This window comes from Myotis myotis, unplaced genomic scaffold (assembly GCF_014108235.1).
Source record: "Myotis myotis isolate mMyoMyo1 unplaced genomic scaffold, mMyoMyo1.p scaffold_m19_p_8, whole genome shotgun sequence".
NCBI lineage: Eukaryota > Metazoa > Chordata > Mammalia > Chiroptera > Vespertilionidae > Myotis > Myotis myotis.
In genome coordinates, this window is record NW_023416390.1 from 89610094 (window position 1) to 89633759 (window position 23666).

The following is a 23666-nucleotide window of genomic DNA, read 5'->3' on the forward strand; positions in this document are numbered from 1 at the left end:
TTCACATTTACTGGAACAAACCAATAATGAAAAAAAATTAAACTAACCCTGAAGAGCTTAAAAGGACAAAATACTAAGAGAACACTCAAGAAATTATCAATTTTAAAATTTCTGAAGACCTTATATTTACTTTTCTGATTGTAAATGATTGCTTTAAGAAAATGTGCCTAACATACCAAGAACATTGTCATTTCCACAAGAGCAGAATATTGAACTTCCTTGTTTTGTTTTCATGAGGTGTCCTAGGTGATGTTTTCTTCCCTTTGGCAGCTTGTATCTCTAATGCCCCACATGTGACTCACATGCTTGCTAAAAGCATGAAGGCAAATTTGATGCACTTAGTTTGCCAAGTGATTCAAAACAATGGTTATTACCCAATTAGAGGTGGTGGGTGGCAGGGGTTTGTTAGAGGGAGGACAAATTCTTGAATTGCACAGGCATCCAAAGTGTGCTTGTCCAACCTCAGAGTCACACAAATGCTCCTTTTTTGTCCTGGCAGGGTCTCCAGAAGGAAACATGGGGTTTTTAGTGTTGCAGCCCACAGTGTAAGCACTGAGCAATTTCACAGGAAGGAGAATGGAAAGGTTTTAAATAAATGATATTGATAAGCTTAGTCTGCTGATTGTTCAGCTCATCAGCTTTACAGTGTTCCATCAATTTCATTTTCTTAAGCTAAAAAATTCTATTTTTAAGCTGGTGGATGGAGAATATTAAAGTAGAATAGCATTCATAGGATGAACTCCTTAAAAGATTGTTAAATTACTTTAGAAAAAGTGAATAGAATAAACATTAAAATTAATAGAAATGCCGAAACTGGTTTGGCTCAGTGGATAGAGCATCGGTTTGTGGACTGAAAGGCCCCAGGTTCGATTCCGGTCAAGGGCATGTACCTGGGTTCGGGCACATCCCCAATAGGAGATGTGCAGGAGGCAGCTGATTGATGTTTCTCTCTCATCGATGTTTCTAACTCTCTATCTCTCTCCCTTCCTCTGTGTAAAAACTCAATAAAATATATTAAAAAAAAACTGATGGAAATGATGGCATGAATTTTTGTCAAAAATTAGGCAGCTTGAACCTGCGTCTTTATCAGGGTTGGAACTGTACTGATGCTACACCAGACTCAACTCTACCATGGCACAGGAACTCTGGACACCGGCCCTGCTTTTCAGCTCTACTGAACCCTCAGCTGCATATTTTCCAGGACCGGCTTAAAGACAATAGGACACTGGAAAAAGAGGATTATAATTCCATGCAAATAAAAACCACTTGTTCTCCTGTGCCAGTCTTAGAAATGTACTTTTCTCCCACTAGTGATGGAGAAATTCCACCCACCCAATCCTCCAGCAAAAAAACTGCTTGCAGATTCAGTTTCCTTTTCCATTTTTTCCTAACATAGTCCCACCACAAGTTCAGTTCAAGCTTTCTATTTGAAGCCTCCCAAACACTGACATATGGTCATCATACTTATCACCAATATGTTGGTTCTGCTGTGTCAGATCTCATGATAAGGTGGTGTTTCCTTCCCTCTTAAATTTAGGTGTGCCCATATGAATGTGAATAGAAGTTCTGTTATCCACTTACAGGTAGATTTAAAAAACTGGCATATGTTTCCCTGTGTTTCCTTCATGCCATGACAAAGTTCCAGAGAGGGAGCCTCTGTCAGCATCCCAGAATGCAACAATGTGAGCAAGAGCCCTCTGCCCATGTGTGGTGAGCATATCACACAGGGATGGCACAACTGCTGGCCACTTAGGCCACTGAGATGTTGGGTTGTTTATCACAGTACAACTCAGCCCACAAAGACAACACAGTTGACTTAATACCTCACCCCTATGCACCTCTATGCACCTGTGGCCTCTTGTCTTGCCTGTACCACAACATTTCCCATTCCTGTCTGTCTTCCTCATAGGCCATACATTCCATGAGGATATGGCTCATATCCATGTATCCTCCATGCCCACCCCAATGTTTGGCATATTGTATTATCTCAAGAAAAGCATGTTGAATGAATGAATAACAAGTGCCTTCCCCATGCTGACTACATCATGAAGGTAATCTGGTGTTCCTGGAGTTTTTCCCATTCTATTGTGGAAACCACGAATCTACTCACGGTGATGGCAGGTGGGGCCAATGTAGCCCGTGTCACTGCAGTTACAATAGAAGGTGGTCCAGGACTGGGAACAGCTTCCTCCATGTTCACAGTAGTTTGGCAAACACCTAGTAGGAGATAAAGCAGAGCAACCCAATCAGTAGGAATAAAGAGAAAAATAAATATCGACCTGCATGAATTAATAGAGTAAATTGGTCAGCTATACTTCTCTACCTAACTAGTCTTCAATCCATCAAAATAAAAACTGTGATTTACCATAAGAAATGGATGGAATTATTGGGCAATAAAAGCTTTGAGTTGATTTAGGCAATTAAGTTAAGGATTTCAACACTGGGACAAAATCTCATTGATTTGAAGTTACTATAAAATAGTCAGAATCTGTAAGGCTTTTCATTTTCCACAGAACAAAATGTGCAAAGTTTGTAATTTCACATGTTGGAAAGGTTTTGCATTTTTAAAGAAAAGGGGAGATGTGCAGATAATTGTGGTCACTGACCCCACATTTCTCTTTTGGGGGTTAGTCAGGAATCTATTTTAAACCACTATTTTTAAAAAGCAACATGACATTTTAAAAGATGTACCTTCTCATTAAACATGCAAAAAATTATATCATTGTTTAAAGTGCCAATATCACCCTTACAATAAGGCTCTTACTAGGTTATACTGAAAATAGTGTAACTATTCTAAAAATTTTTTTCACCATACATGTTAAAAATTCTCTGAAACATTCACATAATTTGACCCAGCAATCACACTTAAATAGCTCTATCTTTAGGATATATTTTTAAATATGGAAATTATGCATGCTACTTATCATTATTCACAATGATGTCATGATGAATCAAGTTAAGTGTTCAAGATTAGAAAATTTCTTAGGAAAGTTGTAGCACATAAAATTAATGTGCTATCATAAAAGCTGCTACAAATGATGTTAGCAAATGGGATAATAATGGACTGGGACTGGATTAAGTGGAAATTCAAGCTGTAAAGCACGGCCACAACAAAATAAGAAAAACACTTTGTGTTGCAAAAATGATAGGAAAACAAAGGTTAAGTGTCCCTTGGTCTAATGGGAGTGAAGACAATGTTTTATTTTATTTTTTTCTGAACAGAGATCTTGGACTTTAAGGTCACACATTCCTGAGTTTGATCCCAGCTCCAGACATTTGCTACACAGTGCCTTTCAATAATTCTCTTCACCTTTTATACATATGAATTAAAATCTTGACACTGCAGGTCCTGTTATTACTAAGAGATAAGCTGGCAAGTGCATCATATTTGTAATGAATCAAATTAAGAGTAAAAACAATGATAAATACGGAAATCTTGAAAACCATATTTACAGTTAAAAAACATCCCTGGACTTAAAAGGGAGAGGGTGGGAGCAATGAAGTAACAGAAGTGGTCTAATGCAATAAAAGCATTTATTGTGTAACCACTGAGCGTGTGATTACCTTAAATGCCCTGTATAGGTAAGGAACCCTCTAGCAGTGATTGTTTCAAAGCCCAGAAACTAATATCCCTGCATATGTTCAGACGCATTATTAGAAAAATTCTGCTCAGCACAGCAAACACTCAATTGTGCTGACAGGGCTTATGTATGGGAAGAGCTTATTGGTAACCCCTTGGTACCCAGCTATGGCTTAAAGAACAGGGGGAAAAATAGGGTCCAGTAATTTTGCTATGGAATATGTCCACAAATCCAAACAATGAGTGAATAAAAAAACCAAAAAAGTGATCCCTTTCCTGCACCAAATGTTACCCTTCTTCTTGATTTTTACTTCCAGCTCCAGGTCTTGGTGGAAAATAAAAGAAACACGCTTGCCACTGAGATAAACCAGAGTCCTTACCTCCCACGAACCTTGTGCTGTGGCAAGTTACATAAGCAAGGGGCTCTGCCTCTGGGTGTGCCCTGATGGAGTGCCTGGCAGGTAGCCTATAGATGCCCACCGGCAACATACCTTTTCTCTTGCACCCTATACTTCCCTGTTCCTAAATATTGCTTCTTTTGCAGTTTTTATTTCTCCATAGTTTCTCCTCTGAAGCTGTCAAATTTGACATGTCCTCTCTATACCCTGTCTCACCCCATTCCCCCTCACTCCTCCACCCCAAACACACACACACAGTGTCACACACACACACACACACACACACACACACACACGCAGATTTAAAGAAGGGAAGCTGAGCAAAGCCAGGCCAGTAGGTTCTTATCCTACAACTCAAGGCCTGGTGCATGAAATCATGCACCAGTTGGGTCCCTAGGACTGGCCAGCGATCAGGGCAGATCTGTGGGTTGATCAGTGGGGTCTTTGGGAGCCCGCAGTTGGCACCTGCCTTGGCCGGGCCTGGCACTGCCCGCTCTCCGGCCTCACCCACACTGCTGCCATGGCTGCCTCCCTCTGCTAGGTGGCTAGTGGGAGATTGAGGGGGCCCCTGCTGGTACCTGCCTGGTGGTCAGTGCATGTCACAGCGACCGGGTGTTCTTCAGGTCGTTCCACCGTTCGTTCAATTTGCATATTAAGCTTTTTTTATATAGGATTCTTTTGGTTTTGGCATAAAAAAAGTTCAGATCAGCCTCTTTTTGGTGGCTGCAACTATGAAATGGAAAACTCAGAAGTTCTCAGTAGCAATGTTTCACCTATGAGAAGATAGCTTTTCTTCAGTGAGAGATTGAGAAAGAGAGAGAGAGAGGGAGGGAGAGAGAGAGGGAGGGAGAGAGAGAGGGAGGGAGAGAGAGAGGGAGAGAGAGAGAGAGAGAGAGAGAGAGAGAGAGAGAGAGAGAGAGAGAGAGAGAACAGGGCACCCCTGAACATTTTGAGGGTTGGCTGTTTCATCTATATTAGGTTCTGTGAGATTCCCCAAGATCTTTTCAGGAAAACCCCATTTCATGCAGGCCAGCTCAAGTTGGAATTCTGTTATTTTATTCTAACCGGGATATATATATATATATATATATATATATATATATATATATATATATATATATAATGACCCTCTTAGAATAAAATGGGGTCTAATATATATATATGGAGGCCTGGTGCATGGATTCACGCACTGGTGGGGTCCCTCAGCCTGGCCTGCACCGTTTTGCAATCCGGGACCCCTCGGGGAATGTCATGCCAAGGGACCCCACCAGGGCATGAATCTGTGCACTGGGCCTCTAATATGCATACAAGATCTTTGGCTATCTCTTCCTGCCTTCCCCCCTCACCTCTTCCCTCTGAGATTCATCAGTCTGTTCCATGTTTCCATGCCTGTACATTGAGCATCTGCCTTCTGGTGGTCAGTGTGCATCACAGCTACCAGAAGGACAGTTGAATGGTCAAACAGTTGCTTAGGCTTTTATTTATATAAACTAGTGGGCCGGTGCATGAAATTCGTCCATGGGGGGTGTTCCTCAGCCTGGCCTGCACTCTCTCCAATCTGAGACCCCCTCAGGGGATGTCTGACTGCCAGTTTAAGATTGATCCCACAACCGGCAGTCAGACATCCTTCTCGCAATCCGGGAATGCTGGCTCACCTGCCTGCCTGCCTGATTTCCCCTAACCACTCTGCCTGCTGGCCTGTTTGCCCCCAACTGCTATCCCCCACCAGCCTGCTTGTCCCCAACTGCCCCCCCCCAAAAAACCAGCCTGATCACCTTCAACTGCCTCTCCTGCTGGCCTCCTCTCCACCACCTGCCCTCCCTGCCAGCCGGCTAGTCCCCAACTGTCCTCCTGCAGGCCTACTCACCCCCAACTGCCCCTCCCCGCCAGCCTGATCCCCCCCCAACTGACTTCCACTGATGGCCTGTTCACCCCCAATACCACCCCCCCCCAGCAGCCTGATCACCCACAACTGCCCTCCCCTCTTGGCCCCTAACCACCTCTACCTTGGCCCTGCCACCATGGCTTTGTCCAGAAGAATGTCCGGAGATCTTCTGGAAGGTCTCCCAGTCTAATTAGCATATTACCCTTTTATTAGTATAGATAGAGACCTGGTGTATGGGTGGGGGCTTGCTGGTTTGCCCTGAAGGGTGTCCCAGATCAGGTTGGGGGCTCCCTTGGTGGGGGCAGGGTGGCCTGGGCAAGGGGCCTGTGGTGGTTTTCAAGTGAGCCACACCCCCACGGGGTGAGGGTTTTTGCTGGGTGAGGGGCTGAGGGCTGTTTTCAAGCTGGCCACACCCCCTTCAAGATGGGGGTCCCCACTGGGGTGCCTGGCTAGCCTGGGTCAGGGGATGATGCTATTTGCAGGCTGACCATACCCCTCAGCAGTGACCCCACCCCATGGGGGTGTGGCCAGCCTGGGTAAGGGGCTGAGGGCCATTTTCAGGCTGGCTATGCCCCCCAGCAGGGACCCTCACCCTGTTGGTGGTGTGGCCAGCCTGGGTGAGGGGCTAAGGGCCACTTGCAGGCCCCTCCCTTGGCGGCCAGCCCAGGTGACCCAAGCCTCCCACACTCTCAGACTGGCTCCATGGCCCCCGCCCACAGGCCCCTCCTTCAGCGGCTGGCCAGGGCGGGCAGGAAGCTTGGCTTCCTCTGTCGCCCAGGGCCACCTAAGTGCACTTGCTCTGGCCTGCTCTGTGGCCATTGCCCACAGGCCCCACCTTCATCTGCCAGCCCAGGCGTGCGGGAAGCTTGGATTCCTCCATCGCCGGGGTGACCCAAGCCTCCCGCCTGCTCAGGCTGGCTCCGTGGCCGCCGCCATCTTTGTCCAGTTAATTTGCACATTCTGTCCTGATTGGCTGTGGTGCATTGCAGAGGTATGGTTTATTTACATATTTGTCTATTATTAGTGTAGATTTTATTGATTTCAGAGAAGAAAGGAGAGGGAGAGATAGAAACACCAATGATGAGAGAGAATCATTGATTGGATGCCTTCTGCACACCCCACACTGGGAATCCAGCCCACAACCTGGGTATGTGCCCTAACCAGGAATTTGACCTTGACATCCTGCTTTATAGGTCGATGCTCAACCACTGAACAACACTGGCCACTGGCCAGACCAGAGTCTTTTTTTAAAAATCCTCACCTGAGGATATTTTTCCATTGATTTTTAGAGAGAGTAGAAGGGAGGGAGGGGAGAGAGAGAGGAACATCAATGTGAGAAGGACACATCAATTGGTTGGCCCTCCTATAGGCCCTAACAGGGACCAGTGATCAAACCTGCAAGACAGATAAGTGCCTTTCACTGGGAATCGAAATTGAGACTCTTTGGCCTGCAGTCTGACATTCTAACCATTGAGAAACACCAGCCACAGTTCATCTCACAGAGTTTAACCATTTTGTAAATCAGCATTCTATAAACAAAAAAAGAAATAAAAACATTTTCAGTATAAACCCATTCTTTCTTTAGAGTATTTTAAAACTCATGATTGTCAAATCCAGGTGAGCATGCAGGAGGAGAGATCTTGGGGGAATGTAAGAAATATTTGGGCACTTTGAGCACATCTTTAATAAGCCTCACACAGGCCTTTGTATTGACATATTAATAAACTCATTTTAGCCCTGCTGGTGCTGCTCAGTGATTGAGCATCAACCTATGAACGAGGAAGTCACGGTTGATTCTTGGTCAGGGCACATGCTTGGTTTTCGGGCTCGGTCCCCAGTGTGGGGCATGCAGAAGGCAGCCAATCAATGATTCTCTCTCATCACCGATGTTTCTCCCTCTCTCTTCCTTCCTCTCTGAAATCATTACAAATATATTTAAAATATAAATAAACTCAGTTTATCAATGAAAATGTTTGCTAGAAATTCATGTCTTTTATGGTCACTCAAAAACAAACAAACAAACCAACAAATAAACCCAACAATGATGTATTCCAGTAGGGAAAATGAATACCTGTTTATGGGAAAACCTAATATCCCTAAAATGACAAAAAAAAAAAAATACTATGGGGCTGCCTCAGAGCTTGACTCACTCTGTTCAATACACATTGTGATTGGGAGAACTCATCTGTAAAGTAGTCACTCAAAATAAAAGATGCATAACCCCGTTTTCCTTCTTTAAAAAGGGCAGTTTCAGGAGTATAATTTCCATATTCTTTAAACAGTTCATTTTAGCTGGTGTTTTGTGTCTTTTTCTCCTACTTGGTCTGAACTGAGACTGAAGCCATGAACTCAGAAAGAGACTATTGCCGAGCTACCAAAGGAAAAGGCCTGCAGTAGGCGGGGGGCAGTCAGTCTCACACGCAGGGCGCTTAATTCAAACTGCTCGAGATGCTCACGCTGAGCCCTTCTTCTACAATCCTAAACAGATTGCATGCCTGGCTGGGTCTGAGTGGATGTGCCATCTCTTGTTGTGCAATGTTTAACAAAGAAAGTATTCAGCTGAACACACAGCTCCTTTGCACTGCACAGGGGCGCACGCACGCTAGTATAGTACAGTATGTGTGCCAGGGAAGCTCAGAGGGCGGGCCCCCTGGAAGCTGTCCACCTGTGTAAATGTACAGTGTGCATTCTGAAGGGAGAGGAAAGAAGGTGTTGAAGCAAAGGTTGAAAAGGGTTAGGAATGGAAAGAGAAATAAAAACAAAAATCAATACAACAGGGACAAAAGTTATATACACATTTTATGTAAGAATTTATAAATTTCCCCTAAAACAGCATTCTTCCAAAAGAGAAGGACCATTGAGGACAATGGAGGTAAGAGAAGAAGTGGGAAGCAGAGCTGTCCACAGAGGCCCCTGGCCTTCAGCAGTGCTTGCCATCCAGCCCGCACAGGTGCATGCTATGGCTTCACTGTTGTGTTGTGATGTGCTGGGTTATACACAAGGAAATGGGAAGAGACAAAAGTTTCTCTTTCAAGGCTGATGCACCGCAGGGGAGACAGCAATGGTGCTCTTCAAAGAAGGAAAATGATTTTACAAGCGAGGGGAGAATGAGCTACGCAGAGGCAAACATTACTAAGAATTTAACCCCAGCCCAGTTTCAAGCATCCTGGCACAATTCTCTCTGTTACCAGCAGGGAGAAAGGTGACTCCAGTGGTATTCCTTGAAAATGACCAGGGTGGTGACTTCACTCAGTTCCCCTTAGCTGAAAAGGAGCAGGAGTTTCCTGCTGGAGTGGGCGGGGCCTGGGAAAGGCTTTGGGAAAGGAGGGTGATTCAAGATACTTCCAGAAAATGCAGTCTGTCAGTTTGCTTATAATTTAGAAATTTTCATAGAATTATGAACTGTTGGCTTTTCTTAAGCAAAAATCAGATACAGAACAACAGTCACAGCCAATCTCATGACTTTATATGCCAAGTTTATATTTTGAGTTCAGTCTTCTCTCCTGAGTTCCAGACTCATAAATTCAGCTGTTTGCTTCACAACTCCACGTGGGTGTCTAACAAATATTTCAAAATGTGATTGACCCAATCTAAATTCTGAACTCCTACCTCCTCCCCCTGTCCCCACCTTTTTCACCCACATTCTTCCTTCACTACCAGATGACAGCAACTTTATGCTTACACTGTGCTGACCCCACAACTTGAAGGGCCTTCCCTTCCCTCACAGCCTGCATCTGAGGCAGGAGACACCTTCTGGCTCTGCCCACAGAAGTTCTCCTGCCTTCGACCACTCTTATCACCTGTGCTGCTATCACTTTAGTTTGAGCCACCAGCATTTATTGCCTGAACAACTATAATTATCAGCTACCTTGCTTCCAGCTTTCCAGCTTCATCCCTTCAGTCAATTCCCAATGCAAGAGCAAGAGAGGGCCTTGGAACACTTAAGGCAGGTCACATTAAACCCTCCAATGGCTTCTTGTTTTATTCAGGGTAAAAGGAACATCTTTCAAATTACCTACCAGTTCCTTCTGATCTGTACTCCCTTTAATTCTCTGAACTCGCCCTATTCTCTCTTCTCTTCATCTCCTCCAGCCACACTGCCATCCTCACTGCCCCTAAAGCACAGACAGGCTCCTTTGTCAGAGTGTTTGCACAGAAGTTCCCTCCGTCCAGAAGCTTGTGCCAGGATGTCCACGTGACCCACTACTCACCTTGTCTAGGCCCAAATGGCACCTTTTCAAAGAGACCTTCGACCAGCCTGCTATTTTAGGTGGCAACACTCCCTCATTCTGTACCTCCAATCCCCTTTCCGAGTCCCCTTTTTTTTGTCCTGGCACTTACTATCTTCTCACACATGTATACTCTGCTTATGCATTCAGTTAATGAGTTGTTACCTATCTCTTCACAAAAGAATGTCAACTCCATAAAGGCACTGGTTGTTGCCTGCTTTGTTCACGGAATACCAATGCATTACACAGGTAGGCACTCAGGAATCACTGATGTTAGAATGAATGCATGAATGAATGCCTGAATGAATTAAAATATTTCTGGGGTGCAACAACCACCTGAAGCTGCCTTCTTTCAGCTAAGCCTCTTCAGATAACCACAGTCTATCTGGCCTTTGCTTGTTTACAATTACCCGCCTGCCACTGAACAGTGAGTGGGGAGAGGGAAGATGAAAGCCTCACCTTTTTCATTGGTGAAGGGATAGTGAGGCAGGTACAAGGAGCCTCTGTGCTGCGCAGGTGAGGGTCAGTTCAGAGAGGGGAGGGGAAAACTGGTGAGGTGGGGCAGATGGACACCGCCCGGGCTCTCTTTAGTGGCTGGTAAGGACAGGAGGAAATGACACATGGTTTTGAGACGACCCTGGCTGTCAGGGCTGTGTTATGGGGCACTAATGACTATCTCCTAAGGTAATTGTCTCCAAAATGGTCAGAAGCAGAACACTTTAGAATGATGCAACTTGAGTTCCTTTGAGGAATCATCTAGCATTCCTGATAAGTCTGTGTTTAATTTTGGATAGATTTTAATGAGATAAAAAGTCTGTTTGAGAAATTCAAATTACCTATGTAGGTCACATTGATTCCTGTTACTTTTAACAGATAATCAAATATGTGTTGACCTTTGTGATTATACTAATAATATTAACTAAACATTTATTTCCTGTCTAGTCTCTAACAAAATATCACCACCATGAGGCAATCTACATTTGGCTTTCTAAGACTTTCCCATAGCTAAAAGCTTGAAATGAACTTTGGCATGCACTCACAATCCCACCTGAGATGTTACTTTAAATACAGTATTTCCTGTATTGTATAGATCAGGGGTCCTCAGACTTTTTAAACAGGGGGCCAGTTCACTGTCCCTCAGACCGTTGGAGGGCCGGACTATAGTTTAAAAAAAAAAAACTATGAATAAATTCCTATGCACACTGCACATATCTTATTTTGAAGTAAAAAAACAAAATGGGAACAAATACAATATTTGTATTTGCATGTGGCCTGCGGGCTGTAGTTTGAGGACCCCTGGTATAGATGAAGAATGTAAGACAAGATGAGGTCACAGAGCCAGATGGGAACCATGCTACCTATCACTAAAGCCTGCATTCTCAGCACTGCGCAGCCCTCCCTTTCCACATGTCAGGTGGTCAGTCCATCTCCTTAGAAGTGAACTCTGCATCTTAAGGCACCACTTCTTCAAAGCATGCGGGAAAGGGCTTCACATAGTTGCCCACTGATTACAGAAATCCCTTAGCAAACTTGCAGCTCTCAGTTTCGTTCTTAAAAATAGTTTTTGTGGGAAAGAAGTCAATGACAATGTTTAATCGGTTAATTGGGAGGAAATAAGTAGCATAATAATATATAATTCATTCTATAAATTCTCTACAGTGATAAAGAGTAGGGAAAGCATTTTCAATCCCTCTTCGTTACTTATTTGTGAAAGCCTTAAAATAAGTAGCTAAGAAGATAGTCCCTGTCTCTACTCTGCTTTTATTTTAATTTTACTTTTTCAGATAACAGAGATATTTTCTACATTTCTTAAGCCATAGTTAATGTAATCACTTCTAGACTCTTCTTCCTTTTGATAGAAGGTCCTTATAAGTTACTAGAAGCCTGATGCATTAAATCCGTGCAAGGGGTATTCAGCCCCCACTGCCACGGCTTTGTCTGGAAGGTCCTCTGGTCTGATTAGCATATGATACCTTTATTGTTATAGATAATTTCAAATAAGACAACACCATTTTACTGACTCAAAAGATTGGTGACATCTTACTTAAAATAAACTTAAGTAATGTGTAATCCTATAAATATAAAAAATGCAGAAGCCCATCACGGACTGGTAAGCAAAATGGAGAATACATTGCGAGTCTCTCTTTGGTTTTTGATGCAGGGATATTAGGAGCCTTTGATTGAGCACCTATATGTAGGGGCCAAAGTGATCCATGCCTGTAACTTCATCACTTAGCACAGTCAATGTCTTCTTTAAGTGTGACATTTTTAATCCCAGAGATTCCTGAGTTCAGTATTAAAATTTTTAAATAAATAAAATCTTAGTATTAATATTTTGGGATGAAGAAGGAATATGTACTGAAAGATAAAGATGGCCCCAAAGCTGATCTTAGCCAGAACATCTATGTAATGTAACCTGCAACTTTCTGGGAAGAAACTAGCATTCTTGACTTTGAAAAAAAATGCTTAAGGGTATTTATAATGGATTTTAATAGACTTAAGATCAATGCCAGTTGCCGAAACCGGTTTGGCTCAGTGGATAGAGCGTCGGCCTGCGGACTGAAGGGTCCCAGGTTCGATTCCGGTCAAGGGCATGTACCTGGGTTGCGGGCATATCCCCAGCGGGAGATGTGCAGGAGGCAGCTGATCAATGTTTCTCTCTCATCGATGTTTCTAACTCTCTATCTCTCTCCCTTTCTCTCTGTAAAAAATCAATAAAATATATTAAAAAAAAAAAAAGATCAATGCCAGTTGATTGTCAGCCTTACCAGGAACCTTATTTAGGAATTAAACAGTATTGCATCAAGACAAAAAGTCTAATAATTATTAAATGGATTTTTAATTTATTCTTTATTCTAACAAGAAACCTCTAAGTCTCCTTTCTTAAAAATTAAACATATTAGTACTAGCTGGTTTGGCTTCGTGGATAGAGCTAAGGGTCCTAGGTATGATTCTGGTCAAGGTCATGTACCTCAGTTGCAGGCTCCTCCCTGGCCAGACCCTGGTTGGGGCTCGTGCAGGAGGCAACCAATCAATGTGTTCCTCTCATGCCAGTGTTTCTCTCTGTCCTTCCCTCTCTCTTCCACTCTCCATAAAGATCAATGGAAAAATATCCTCAGTGAGGATTAACCATAAAAATAAAGTTTCTTTAAAAAATGACATATTACTCATCAATAAAAAATAATGAAATCTTATTATTTGTGCCAGTATGGTTGGACCTAGAGGGTATTATGCTAAGTGAAATAAATCAGAGAAAGAAAAATATCATATGATTTCAATTATATGTGGAAACTGGAAAACCCCCAAACAAAACAGAAACAGACTCATAGATACAGAGAACAAACTATGGGTTGCAGAACAGCAGAGGGTCTGGAGCTGCTGAAAACAGTGAAGGGGAAGAAGAGGTACAGACTTTCATGTATAAAGTAAATAAGTTATAGGGATACAATCTACAGCACAGGGAATATATAATCAATAATGTAATAGCTTTATATAGTGACGGGTGGTTACTAGACTTATGGAGATGACCATATCGTTAGGTATATGAATGTTGCATCATTATGTTGTACATCTGAAACTAACATGAAATTGTCTATCAATCATATTTTTTAAAAAGACACCTGACCAGAATGGATCTTTGAATTGGCCTGAGATAGGTCTTTTACCTTGTAGGAAAACTGTAATCAAACTTTGAAAAAAAAATCAATAGTTTGGTATTTGTGATTTTTAAGGGGATTTGACCTATTTGAGTATAAGCCTTGTAAATTCCAATTAAAAAAACACACACACACAAAAAAAAAAAAACCTCCATAGTAGAATGTCTCATGTCAATTAAGTTCACCAATGTTAAATGTTCATCTTCTGAATATTTAAGTTTTATACATATTTGTGGCATTCTGTTTTTTAATGCAGTGAATTGAACTACCTCAAAAGTAAATAAACATGTAAACACAGCTTCTTACCTGAATGCAAGTCATCTTTGTGGGCATAGATGTCCTTCAGTACCTGTGTATCTCCTGATTCAGATCTGAAGCCCCCTCCCCAGCCCACTCTGAGGGAGCACTGTGCTCTCCCACCAGGCTTGGCACAGGCCTGAGCTTCACCCTGGGAGTGCCTTCCAGCTACTGAGCCTAAAGCACTGAATGTCGCCACCACTTCCCCTGCTTCTTTAGGTCTCTTTGTCAAATTTAGTGAGTACTTTTGGGTGAAAATAACAGAGTTTTAGGTTTAATCTATTAGCCAAATCCTCCTCCCAAATTCCCTAAACTTCCCTAAACAGTATTTAGGTGACACTTATTAAAATCTAGCCAACCTTGAATTTTATTTTATTCTTCTTAATTTGCAAGCATTAAGGAAAATGCATCACCTCCTTTCATATGCATTATTTTTAAAATATTGGATTTTTAAATTTTTCCAAGGATTTCCTCATGTTTTACACATTGTCCCAGTGGCCTTTTCCTTTGTTTCCCTGTTATGCTTTTATCTTCTCATGCTACATGTGAGGGCCATTGTCATTGACATAGGAGGTGGCATTTCCAAAACTTAAAATTATGTATCTTCCTTGACCTAGAAATTCTATTTCTTACTGTAATGCCCCAGAAATACCTTTTAACATACAAAGATAAATATAAAATTATTAATATTAGTAACTGATTTTAAAAAAGAAATAGTCTATCATTTTGGAAATGGTTAATAAATGATGGTCCATTCATACTGTAGTGTGCCATGAAGCAATTACAATGGATATGCACCTCAATGTGGGAAACTTTGCCATGGGTAATGGACTATTAAGGCCAAAAGCACATTGAGAGTAACATGGGTAGTTTCTGCTGTTAGTGTTCTTGTCATCGTCACATAGAGAGAATAAGGTTTGTGAGGATATAGAGCACATCAATAATCTGTTAATAGAAGTTAACTGTGGAATTCATCGCAGTCTCTATGTATTCTGGGTCAGTCATGGTTTTGACAACAAAACTTGAATATGTACATGGGTGTAAATTAATAAATTTTTGCTATTAAACAACAAAGAGGACCTCTGCCCACATAGGAAATGGTATCTCAGAAGAGACATTCGTGCTGCCCCAAACTTTCCCAGCGCAAGGCCTGGACCAGCGGGCAGGAGAAGAGGTCCCAGAGCATGAGCCTCCTTTAATGCATAAAGCGATTGAGGCTCAGTCAGTTCCCTGGTCACCAGCTAGAGCAGAGCGGACATTCAACCCAGGTCTAGCCAACCACGGTCCACCTCCCTGATTAAACTCTGGAAATAAAACTCAGTGCGTGGCACCTTCCTCTTTGGAACTAAGCCCATTGGTAATACAGGCCTAATGATCACCATTTATTAGGGCTCTCTATCGAGCCATGAAAATTTTAAAAGTCACTTGTAAAAATTAAAATAAAAGTATCTTCTGTCTAAAAAAAGAGCACAATGGTTAACTGTGTGTCTGATGCTCTAGTGACTATATAAACGTATGCATAGTTTAGACACATGTTTACTCCAGATCCCCACCTTGAACTCATCTGGAGGAAGTCATCTATTAAAACATAAATCAGCCTCAAAAATACTCAGTGTATTTATATGAATATCTATGAAAATATTTCCCTCAATATTAAATTTCCCTCTTCTCCAGTTCCTATAACAGGTTGCAATAAATAGGATAGCTATTGATAAGCCTTTGAAATTCCCAAATGTACAGATAAATGGTTATCTATAAGTGAGTCTGAATGTATTTATGCTCCAAATTTCAATGATACCTGTTCTATAAATGTTACTTCCATTTTGAAAAATCCGCATTCCTTTTTCATACAGTTGAAGGTCAATTTCAATTTCTATATTCTTTCCTTAGAGACAAATGAACAAAACATTTCAACAGTCCAATATGAGCATTTTAATGAAGCTCCTACATTAAAAATCAGCTAGGTTCCCTTCCTTTGTCTGTTTGCTTTAATTAGCAGCTGACAGCATTGATCTTGTTTTGGTCAGATAGCTTTCTGAAAGCTTTTGAAACCTATTTCATTGTCTCTCCATTCCAACAATTACATAATCCCATTTTACTCCACAATTGGACTTTAATTATAATTGAAATTCGTTGTAATTACAGCAGATGCAGACACTAAGGAATGAAGTGAATATAAGAAAATTGTAAGAAGTCAGTTCCTAAACCTTTCAGGTCTAGTTCACAACAGGGAGTCAATCGGCAATTGTTGCTGAGAAGATTCCTAGATATGGACAAAGCATTGATGGTCAAATGAGCTGGCAGGCACATCAGTGATCCCAGTAGACCTGCTGGGCTTCAAGACAGACCTGGGCACCCACAGAGTGCTATCCTGCTGCCACTAGCTGTGGTGGCCAATGAACAGGAAAATAGAAAGTCCTCTTTCTACTCTTCTGAAAACCTAAAGTTTACGATCAACAGATGCCCAATGCTCTTCAAAAGCTTTCTCTTCAAAGCAGAGAATGTTTTTAATCAACTTCCCAGTGTTATCCACTCCAATACTGTAAATATGAGAAGCAACCCGAGGTCATGAGTCCAATAGCAAATCATTGCTACCTGGTTACTTAAGAAGCAAAAATACATACTGTCTTTTTCCAAATAATGAAATACTATGTTGTGTTTTTATCACAGGGGAAGAGAACTCTCTGCCATTTTGTCTCAATAAGATATAATCAAATTTCTCTAATTGATCAATTTGTCTCAGTGGCTAGAAGTGCTTCATAGGAATGAAAACGCACAACACCATGTACTGATGGGCTCTGGCTTTTATGAGAGGAAAGCCAGGTCTGGTTTTTCTACTTAATATCAGTGATGTGGGGAGCCCTAGCCGGTTTGGCTCTGTTGATAGAGCATTGGCCTGCAGACCAAAGGGTCCCGGGATTCCTGTCAAGGGCATGTACCTCGGTTGCAGGCTCCTCCTCAGCCCAGTGCTCTGCTTGGGGCTTGTGCAGGAGGCAACCAATTGATGTGTTTCTCTCACATTGATGTTTCTCTCTGTCTTTCCCCCTTTCTTCTACTCTCCCTATATATCAGCAGTGAGGGGAAAACTTTTAAGTGCCTGGAAATACAATGGCTTGGTTTCGCATTATATAGATGTCTTAACGGCTATGTTGAGGAAAGCAGACAGTCGAGCTCTCCACGTTATCAGAGTGGCCTTCTTAAATTGAGGACATCCCTCCTATCCCACTATAAATAAGTACACTCTGATTGTCTCATTCAGAGCTTCTCAAATGTTGGCCAAAAGGTGGACTCTGCTACAATGGGCCTCGGTGGAGCCTGAGGCTCTGGATTGATTGCGGCCGGAGAAGCCAGGCTGCTGGTCCTCACACTGCAGTGAGCGCCCTGCAGAGAGGGGTCAGGGCTTGCAAACCTTGGAGCTGATTTTTTAGTCTCTTTTTGCAAATTTTTCCGTTTTTTAAACTAAAATGTTATAGCTTTCTGGTATCAGATTTTAAAACAGTGTATTAGGGAGGGGTATGCTAGCTTTGTACTCCAGGTTAACCCTGGAAATGTTGATGAGAATCTCCTCATGCCTTCCCTGTGGATTCATGGACACAAGAATATCCTAATGCTATCAGTGGGTGGGGAGGCGAAGGCCTGGCTGCAGCCTGTGAGCCTTTCTTTATTTTCACAGACCAAGTGTAGAAGTACTTAATTTGATTTTCCAATGCTGCTTTTGTCTGTTATCAATGGTCCTATGATTTTATTTCATAGAATAAATATATTTCCCTGCAACAAGAAACCAACTCACATGACACAAGCCACGGACCCATGTTAGAATCGGGTTTATCGATCTTCCTACAGGTTTTACTATCCAGGCTCCTCCCAAGGTTTCATTGTCCAGTGAGACGAGTCGTCTGGGTCCCACAGAAGTGTGAACAGACATGATCCCAGCAGGGTCTGGATTCCCCAGGTGCTGGTCCGTTCGGACATCTTTGTAAGGTTCTTTGGTTTTTCACTTTAAAGGTCATGCATTAAATTAAAGCTCATGATGGCAGAGTGAGGGCTGGGCTGGCACTGTCCCCTGTGTCCCAATTGAGGTGCAATGTATCACCTTCGCAGAGGCGACAGGGTGCAGCGAGAAATCCATACTTCAACCTAGAGAGACTTCATACCCCAGGGTTGTCACTCTCTAGCTTGCATGACATCTGGAATGGATTATGCCTTTCCGACTTCACTTTTCTTCCTAGTGATATCAAGACAATCTCTGAATTATTTCGGGAATTAAATAAAGCCTTGTTGAATAAGCGTAAATATTTATTATTTTCATCTGTCTTGCAGGTGGCTTGTGACAGGGACATGGAATGTGGGTTTTTCTCCTCTTTCATAATGGATATGTTTTTCCCGCTTTGGGGAGAGAGGTTCCGTCTGCAAGTGCTAAGCTCAGTCTGTGATTTAGCCACGTATGCAGATCTGGCATTTCCTCCCTCAGTTGCTAACTTCGGGGGTTGCCACGAAAGGTCACTTCATTTTCCCTCATTTACGTTCCATCAGTGTCCCGTCCAGCTGCGCAGCGCCTGGCTTAGGAAACGCTGACCCTACTGCTCTGTTTCAATTCGGATCTGTACCTGGGGCGGGACCTGGGGCCTGAGTGTTGTGGCAGCAGCGACGGGAACCAAACTCAGTGGCCATGCATGGCTTCTGCCTAGAGCCGCTAGTGGCCACGCGTGTTGCTAGTAACACCAACACCAGCCGACCAGCACTTCCCCTGGCCCCTGACTTAGCATCCGCTCTGGGCTGGCTCTGAATCTGACTCGTCCTATGTGCTAGCGCCCTCGCACACGGGCTCTGTGGAGAACACATACACAAGAAGAAAAACGCCACACTCTGCTTCACACAATCATATTTCTCCCTTTCTACTTATTTCAGTTTTTCATTATTAAACTTAAAATTATGTAAAATGAGGTCTAAAAAGTGTTATATTAATGAAAACCTTGAAATGTTCAAAATGTTAGTCACCTTGGGTCAAGGAGGAGACATGGAAATAAGAGTGCAATTGAGAGCTGAGGACCAGCCCCAGGGAGAGCAGGGGCCATAGGAAAAGCCACACGGGGCCCTGGCATATGACTGGGGTTTGCTCCTCCCACGCCAGGCTTTGCTTTCTCTGTGGACCGACTTCACTCACTCAGCCTGTGTCCCCACTTCCTCCCTGCTGCAAGGAATTTGCTGTCACTTGCTAAAACATCTATTTTTATTGATTTCCAGAGAGGAAAGGAAAGGGAGAGAGAGATAGAAGCATCAATGATGAGAGGGAATCATTGATTGGCTGCCTCCTGACGTCTCCTTCTGGGGATCAAGCCTACAACCAGGGCATGTTCCTTTGACTGAAATCGAATCCGGGACCCTTCAGTCCACAGGCTGATGTTCTATCCACTGAGCAAACCAGCTGGAGCATGGCTGTCACTTTCTAAGTTCCGCTACTTAAGGCTTCCTCTATTAGAAAATAAGCTTCTTCTCTAATCTCAGTGCTGGACGCCCTGGAAGAGGCTTGGCCCATCCTGATGGAAAAGTCCTCCTGACCACAGACAGGAGTCATATAAAAATGAAAGAGTTTGCCCTTGCCGGTGGATCAGTTGGTTGGGGCATTGGCCCATACACCAAAAGGGCATGGATTCATCCCAGGTTGGGGGCACATACAGGTGGCAACAAATCTCAATCTCTCTCTCTCTCTCTCTCTCTCTCTCTCTCTCTCTCTCTCTCTCTCCCTCCCTATCTCTAAAATCAATAAAAACATATCTTCAGGTGAGGATAAAAATAATTTTTAAAAAAATGAGTGCAGAAGTGTCACAGAACCAGGAGGAGGAATTGAGAGAGAAAGAGCAAGCCCAGATGATGATAGCAGGTGGGATCTTAGACAAAACAATGGATGGCTTCTAAAGGGCTTCCTGTGGTCCCACTCTCACATGCAAACATGCACATCTGCACTCAGCGTCGCTCACCTCCGAATGAAAACCTCCCTGGCATTCAGGTCAGCTTAAGTTATAGCCCAGAAATGAATGTTTGGTCCAGCCCACACTAGCCTGTTTCTTCTCACAATTAATCCACAAAGTTCAGTCCTTAACAATTCATCACTGCATTGTTATTCCGCTGGACTGGAATAGCATGTTGATGGTCAGTCTTAGGGGACTGAGGGCACCTCTCATTTGTTTACTTTCATTTCCCCCTGCATGACTAAGAAAGAAGTTCCACTCATCTTACTTTTTCTCCCTTCTACGTCTGTGGCAGACACCACTAGTCATTCACCGGTCTTTCTCCTGAGTTTCCGTCATCCCTTGGAATACTGTCTGAGGGCAGCATCACAGTGAGTAGCCCAAAAGGTTTACATATGTGGAATAATGTTAACCTCTCTACCATTTATTAAATGCTACAGCTACACTTAATGTGCTAGACTTAATGCTAGGCCATCACAACAATTATTTCAGCTAATCACTAAAACGACCCTTTAAGAAAGCAATCACTATCTCTAGGAAAGTGAGGATCACAAATTAAGCAGCTCATTTAAGATCACAGAACTTTAAAAGGCAGCTGTAAATCTAGGAGGTATACACATTCAAAACCAGGTGTCCTGGGCATTAGAATTAATATGGGAAAAAGACGCAAGAATGACTGTGCTGGGTAAATGTTTGCTTTGTTGAGAAAAGAGGAAAAGGATGGCTAGTACTGACTTATGCCTGTGGTTCTCTTCATGCTGGCTTCTGAAGCCACTTTGTCTACCCCACTGACCACCTCCTGGTGATCGCTCTGATTTCCTACACTCCAGGGCAGCATTTCTAAAAGTATGTTATATGGATGAGTAGTTTGTGGGAAGAAAGGATTCATGATTAAATAAATTTGTGAAATTGTGACCTTCTAATTAATTCCCTTTTGCCCAGGCCATCAGGTCATGGATACACCTGCACACACACACACACACACACACACACACACACACACACAGACATAAACTCTCTCTCTCTCTCTCTCTCTCTCTCTCTCTCTCTCTCTCTCATACTCACACACACACTCTCTTGCACACACACGCTCTCTCTCACACACACACTCTCTCACACACAATCACACACACAGACACACTCACATACTCATAATCACAAACTCACACACTGACTCTCACACACTGACACACATACTCTCACACATACAATCACAAACTCTCTCACATACACACACACTCACACTCACATGAGTAATCCCATTTAACACTAATTTATCCAGTGATTTTTCAAACTTACATGAACAAGGAATCATTTCACACAAAATGCCACTAACGTCAGCAGCACCAGGAGTCTAGTCCCCCACTGTGTAGAGAAATTTGTATCAGGCAATATTACGATGAGCTCAATTGCAAAGCTCTTTGTTTAAATCTTCTGACACAATTTTTATGAAAGACCGATCCACAGATTTGCTGGTGTTTCATAAAATGCAGATTCCAAATCTCAGACCCACTTAATCAGACTCCAGGGTCCAGAAATGTGCATTTGGAAAGACCTTTCCAAGTCATTTGCCTGCCTTGTAAAATCAGAAACTACTATCTAATAAGGGTGGGGTCAAAACTCTTTTTTAAAAAATTGATTTTAGAGAGAGGAAGAGACAGAGGGAGGAACATCAATCTGTTGGCCACTCGTGCCCAAACTGGGGATCAAGCTGGCTACCTGGGTATGTGTTTTAAGTGGGAATCAAACCCACCACCTTTCACCTTTTGTTGTACGGGACAACACTCCAACCAACTGAGCCACCCAGCCAGGGCTGGGGTCAAATCTTAAGATTACTTGTAACCCAATGGTTTCACTGAAATTGTTTCAGGTTAATATCTGCAGTCCGGCAAGTGTCTTTATCTGAGGCCATTCGTATCTCTACAAGGATTTTGGTGAAGTCAACTGGCTGTTACAGAGACCCCTTAGGTGGCCTTTACCTTGAAAAGCATCGCATCCAAAGGTTGGGCTCTCAACATGGAGAGCACTGAAATCCTATCCAGACAAATTCCTAGGAACACTGGTTACCAGGACTGTGTCTCACAAGTGGCTGGTGTGTACTAGAATTCCAATTCATACACTGACATTGAAAGCTATGATTCACAAAGGGCCCAATGTTTTCACCTGATTGACACACATCTTCTTTCTTTAGGTTAACTTCATGAGGTTGCAAGATGTTAGAAGTTTGCCAAACTAAACTTGCAACTAGAACAGGATGGTCCAGGAGTTCTAGATTTAATGCCACTGCTTCCTGGCAGACTGACTGATGCAAACTTACCCCAGTGACCGAACTCACACAGATTTTATTGGCCCAACGGGTACCCCTTGCTCCAAGTGCCTTGGATTGGCCAGGAAGTTATTTAGAAATCTGTCAATAACTCTAGCATTCACTATGATATTTGGAATTTTAAAAAAAGATTAATTTTCTTAAGAAATTTAGAAGCCAAAGCCTAATAGATGGTCTATAATTAGATTATAAATTATAAATACACATTTACTCAAAATATGTTTGTACCTAGAAGGTCATTTTCAAATAGTTAGAAGATATAGCAAAATAATACTTTGAAATAATAAAGTTATCTTATTAAGTAATAATAAGTTTCTAGCATTTTGAACTAATAACAGTTAAAGAATTTGTTTTCCAGGATCTTGGGAGAAATTAAGACAAAAAAAATGATAAGCCTTTCTCTTCTGGGGAAGGAGTACTGGCTGCTGGTGGTGGCACCATATGCACCCACCAGGCCACCATTCTTAGACCCAATCCTCAAAACTTCATCATCAGAATCACCCCAACTGCAGCATGTGGGGCTCGGGGGGCAGGGGACTGGGGGGACTGTCAGCTCTAGGAGTCCCGTCCTGAGGGTGTCCAGTCCTGGATTAACTAGCTAGGTAGTCACCAGCCACACATGGCTATCTAAATCTAAATGTATTAAAATCAAATTTAAATTTTACTTCTTAGTCATAATATTCACATTTCAACTTCTCCATAGCTGCTGGTGATTGGTGTTGGACAGCATAAGTGGGGTAATTTCCATGATCTACTGGACATGCTGGCCTCGTCCAATTAGTGTTTGATTCACTGAAGCAAACTTATTACAGTGCCATAGGCTTCATCCACTTCTAGAGAGAATTATGGGGGCCCACAGTGGCCCTTCCCTCTTACTCGGGAGCAAGAAAAGCAGGGTGTGCATCCAATGCCATTTCCATTTCTTCCCAAGTGATGTTGTGCTGCAGAAATGAACTCCTTTTTAAGTGTCTGATGTTAAAGGGTCTCAATTAAGTTCTTAAGCTACAATTACTTTTAACTATTTGATTTCATTATTTATGATTTTTCTCACCCACCTACATTTTTTTGTTTGTTTGTTTTGGACATTCCTTTCTTCAGAAAGGCTATCTTGGGTCCAGGCACAGTCCTGCCTAGCCTGGGCACCATGTGTGTCTTCAAGATAATACATTAAGGCTTTTTGATGTTGAGTTTAACTTTCAAAGAGCAACATTACTTCTATGTCATTTGGGGCCCCATTAACTTCTTTGAAAAATACTTGTTAACTATGCAATATTGTAAAACTCATTTAACACCCACACGCTTCAGTTCCTTGTTTGTTAAATAGAA

At 42.6% G+C, this 23666-nt stretch overlaps 1 protein-coding gene across 1 annotated transcript in view; it reads right to left on the bottom strand.

The window, feature by feature from the left end:
- Nucleotides 1–23666, bottom strand: part of CNTNAP5 (contactin associated protein family member 5) — an 876948-nt gene that overhangs the window by 352033 nt on the left and 501249 nt on the right. The window contains exon 11 of the mRNA XM_036320828.1: nucleotides 2111–2217. Coding sequence (XP_036176721.1) covers nucleotides 2111–2217 — 107 coding nt within the window. The remainder of the gene's footprint in view (nucleotides 1–2110; nucleotides 2218–23666) is intronic.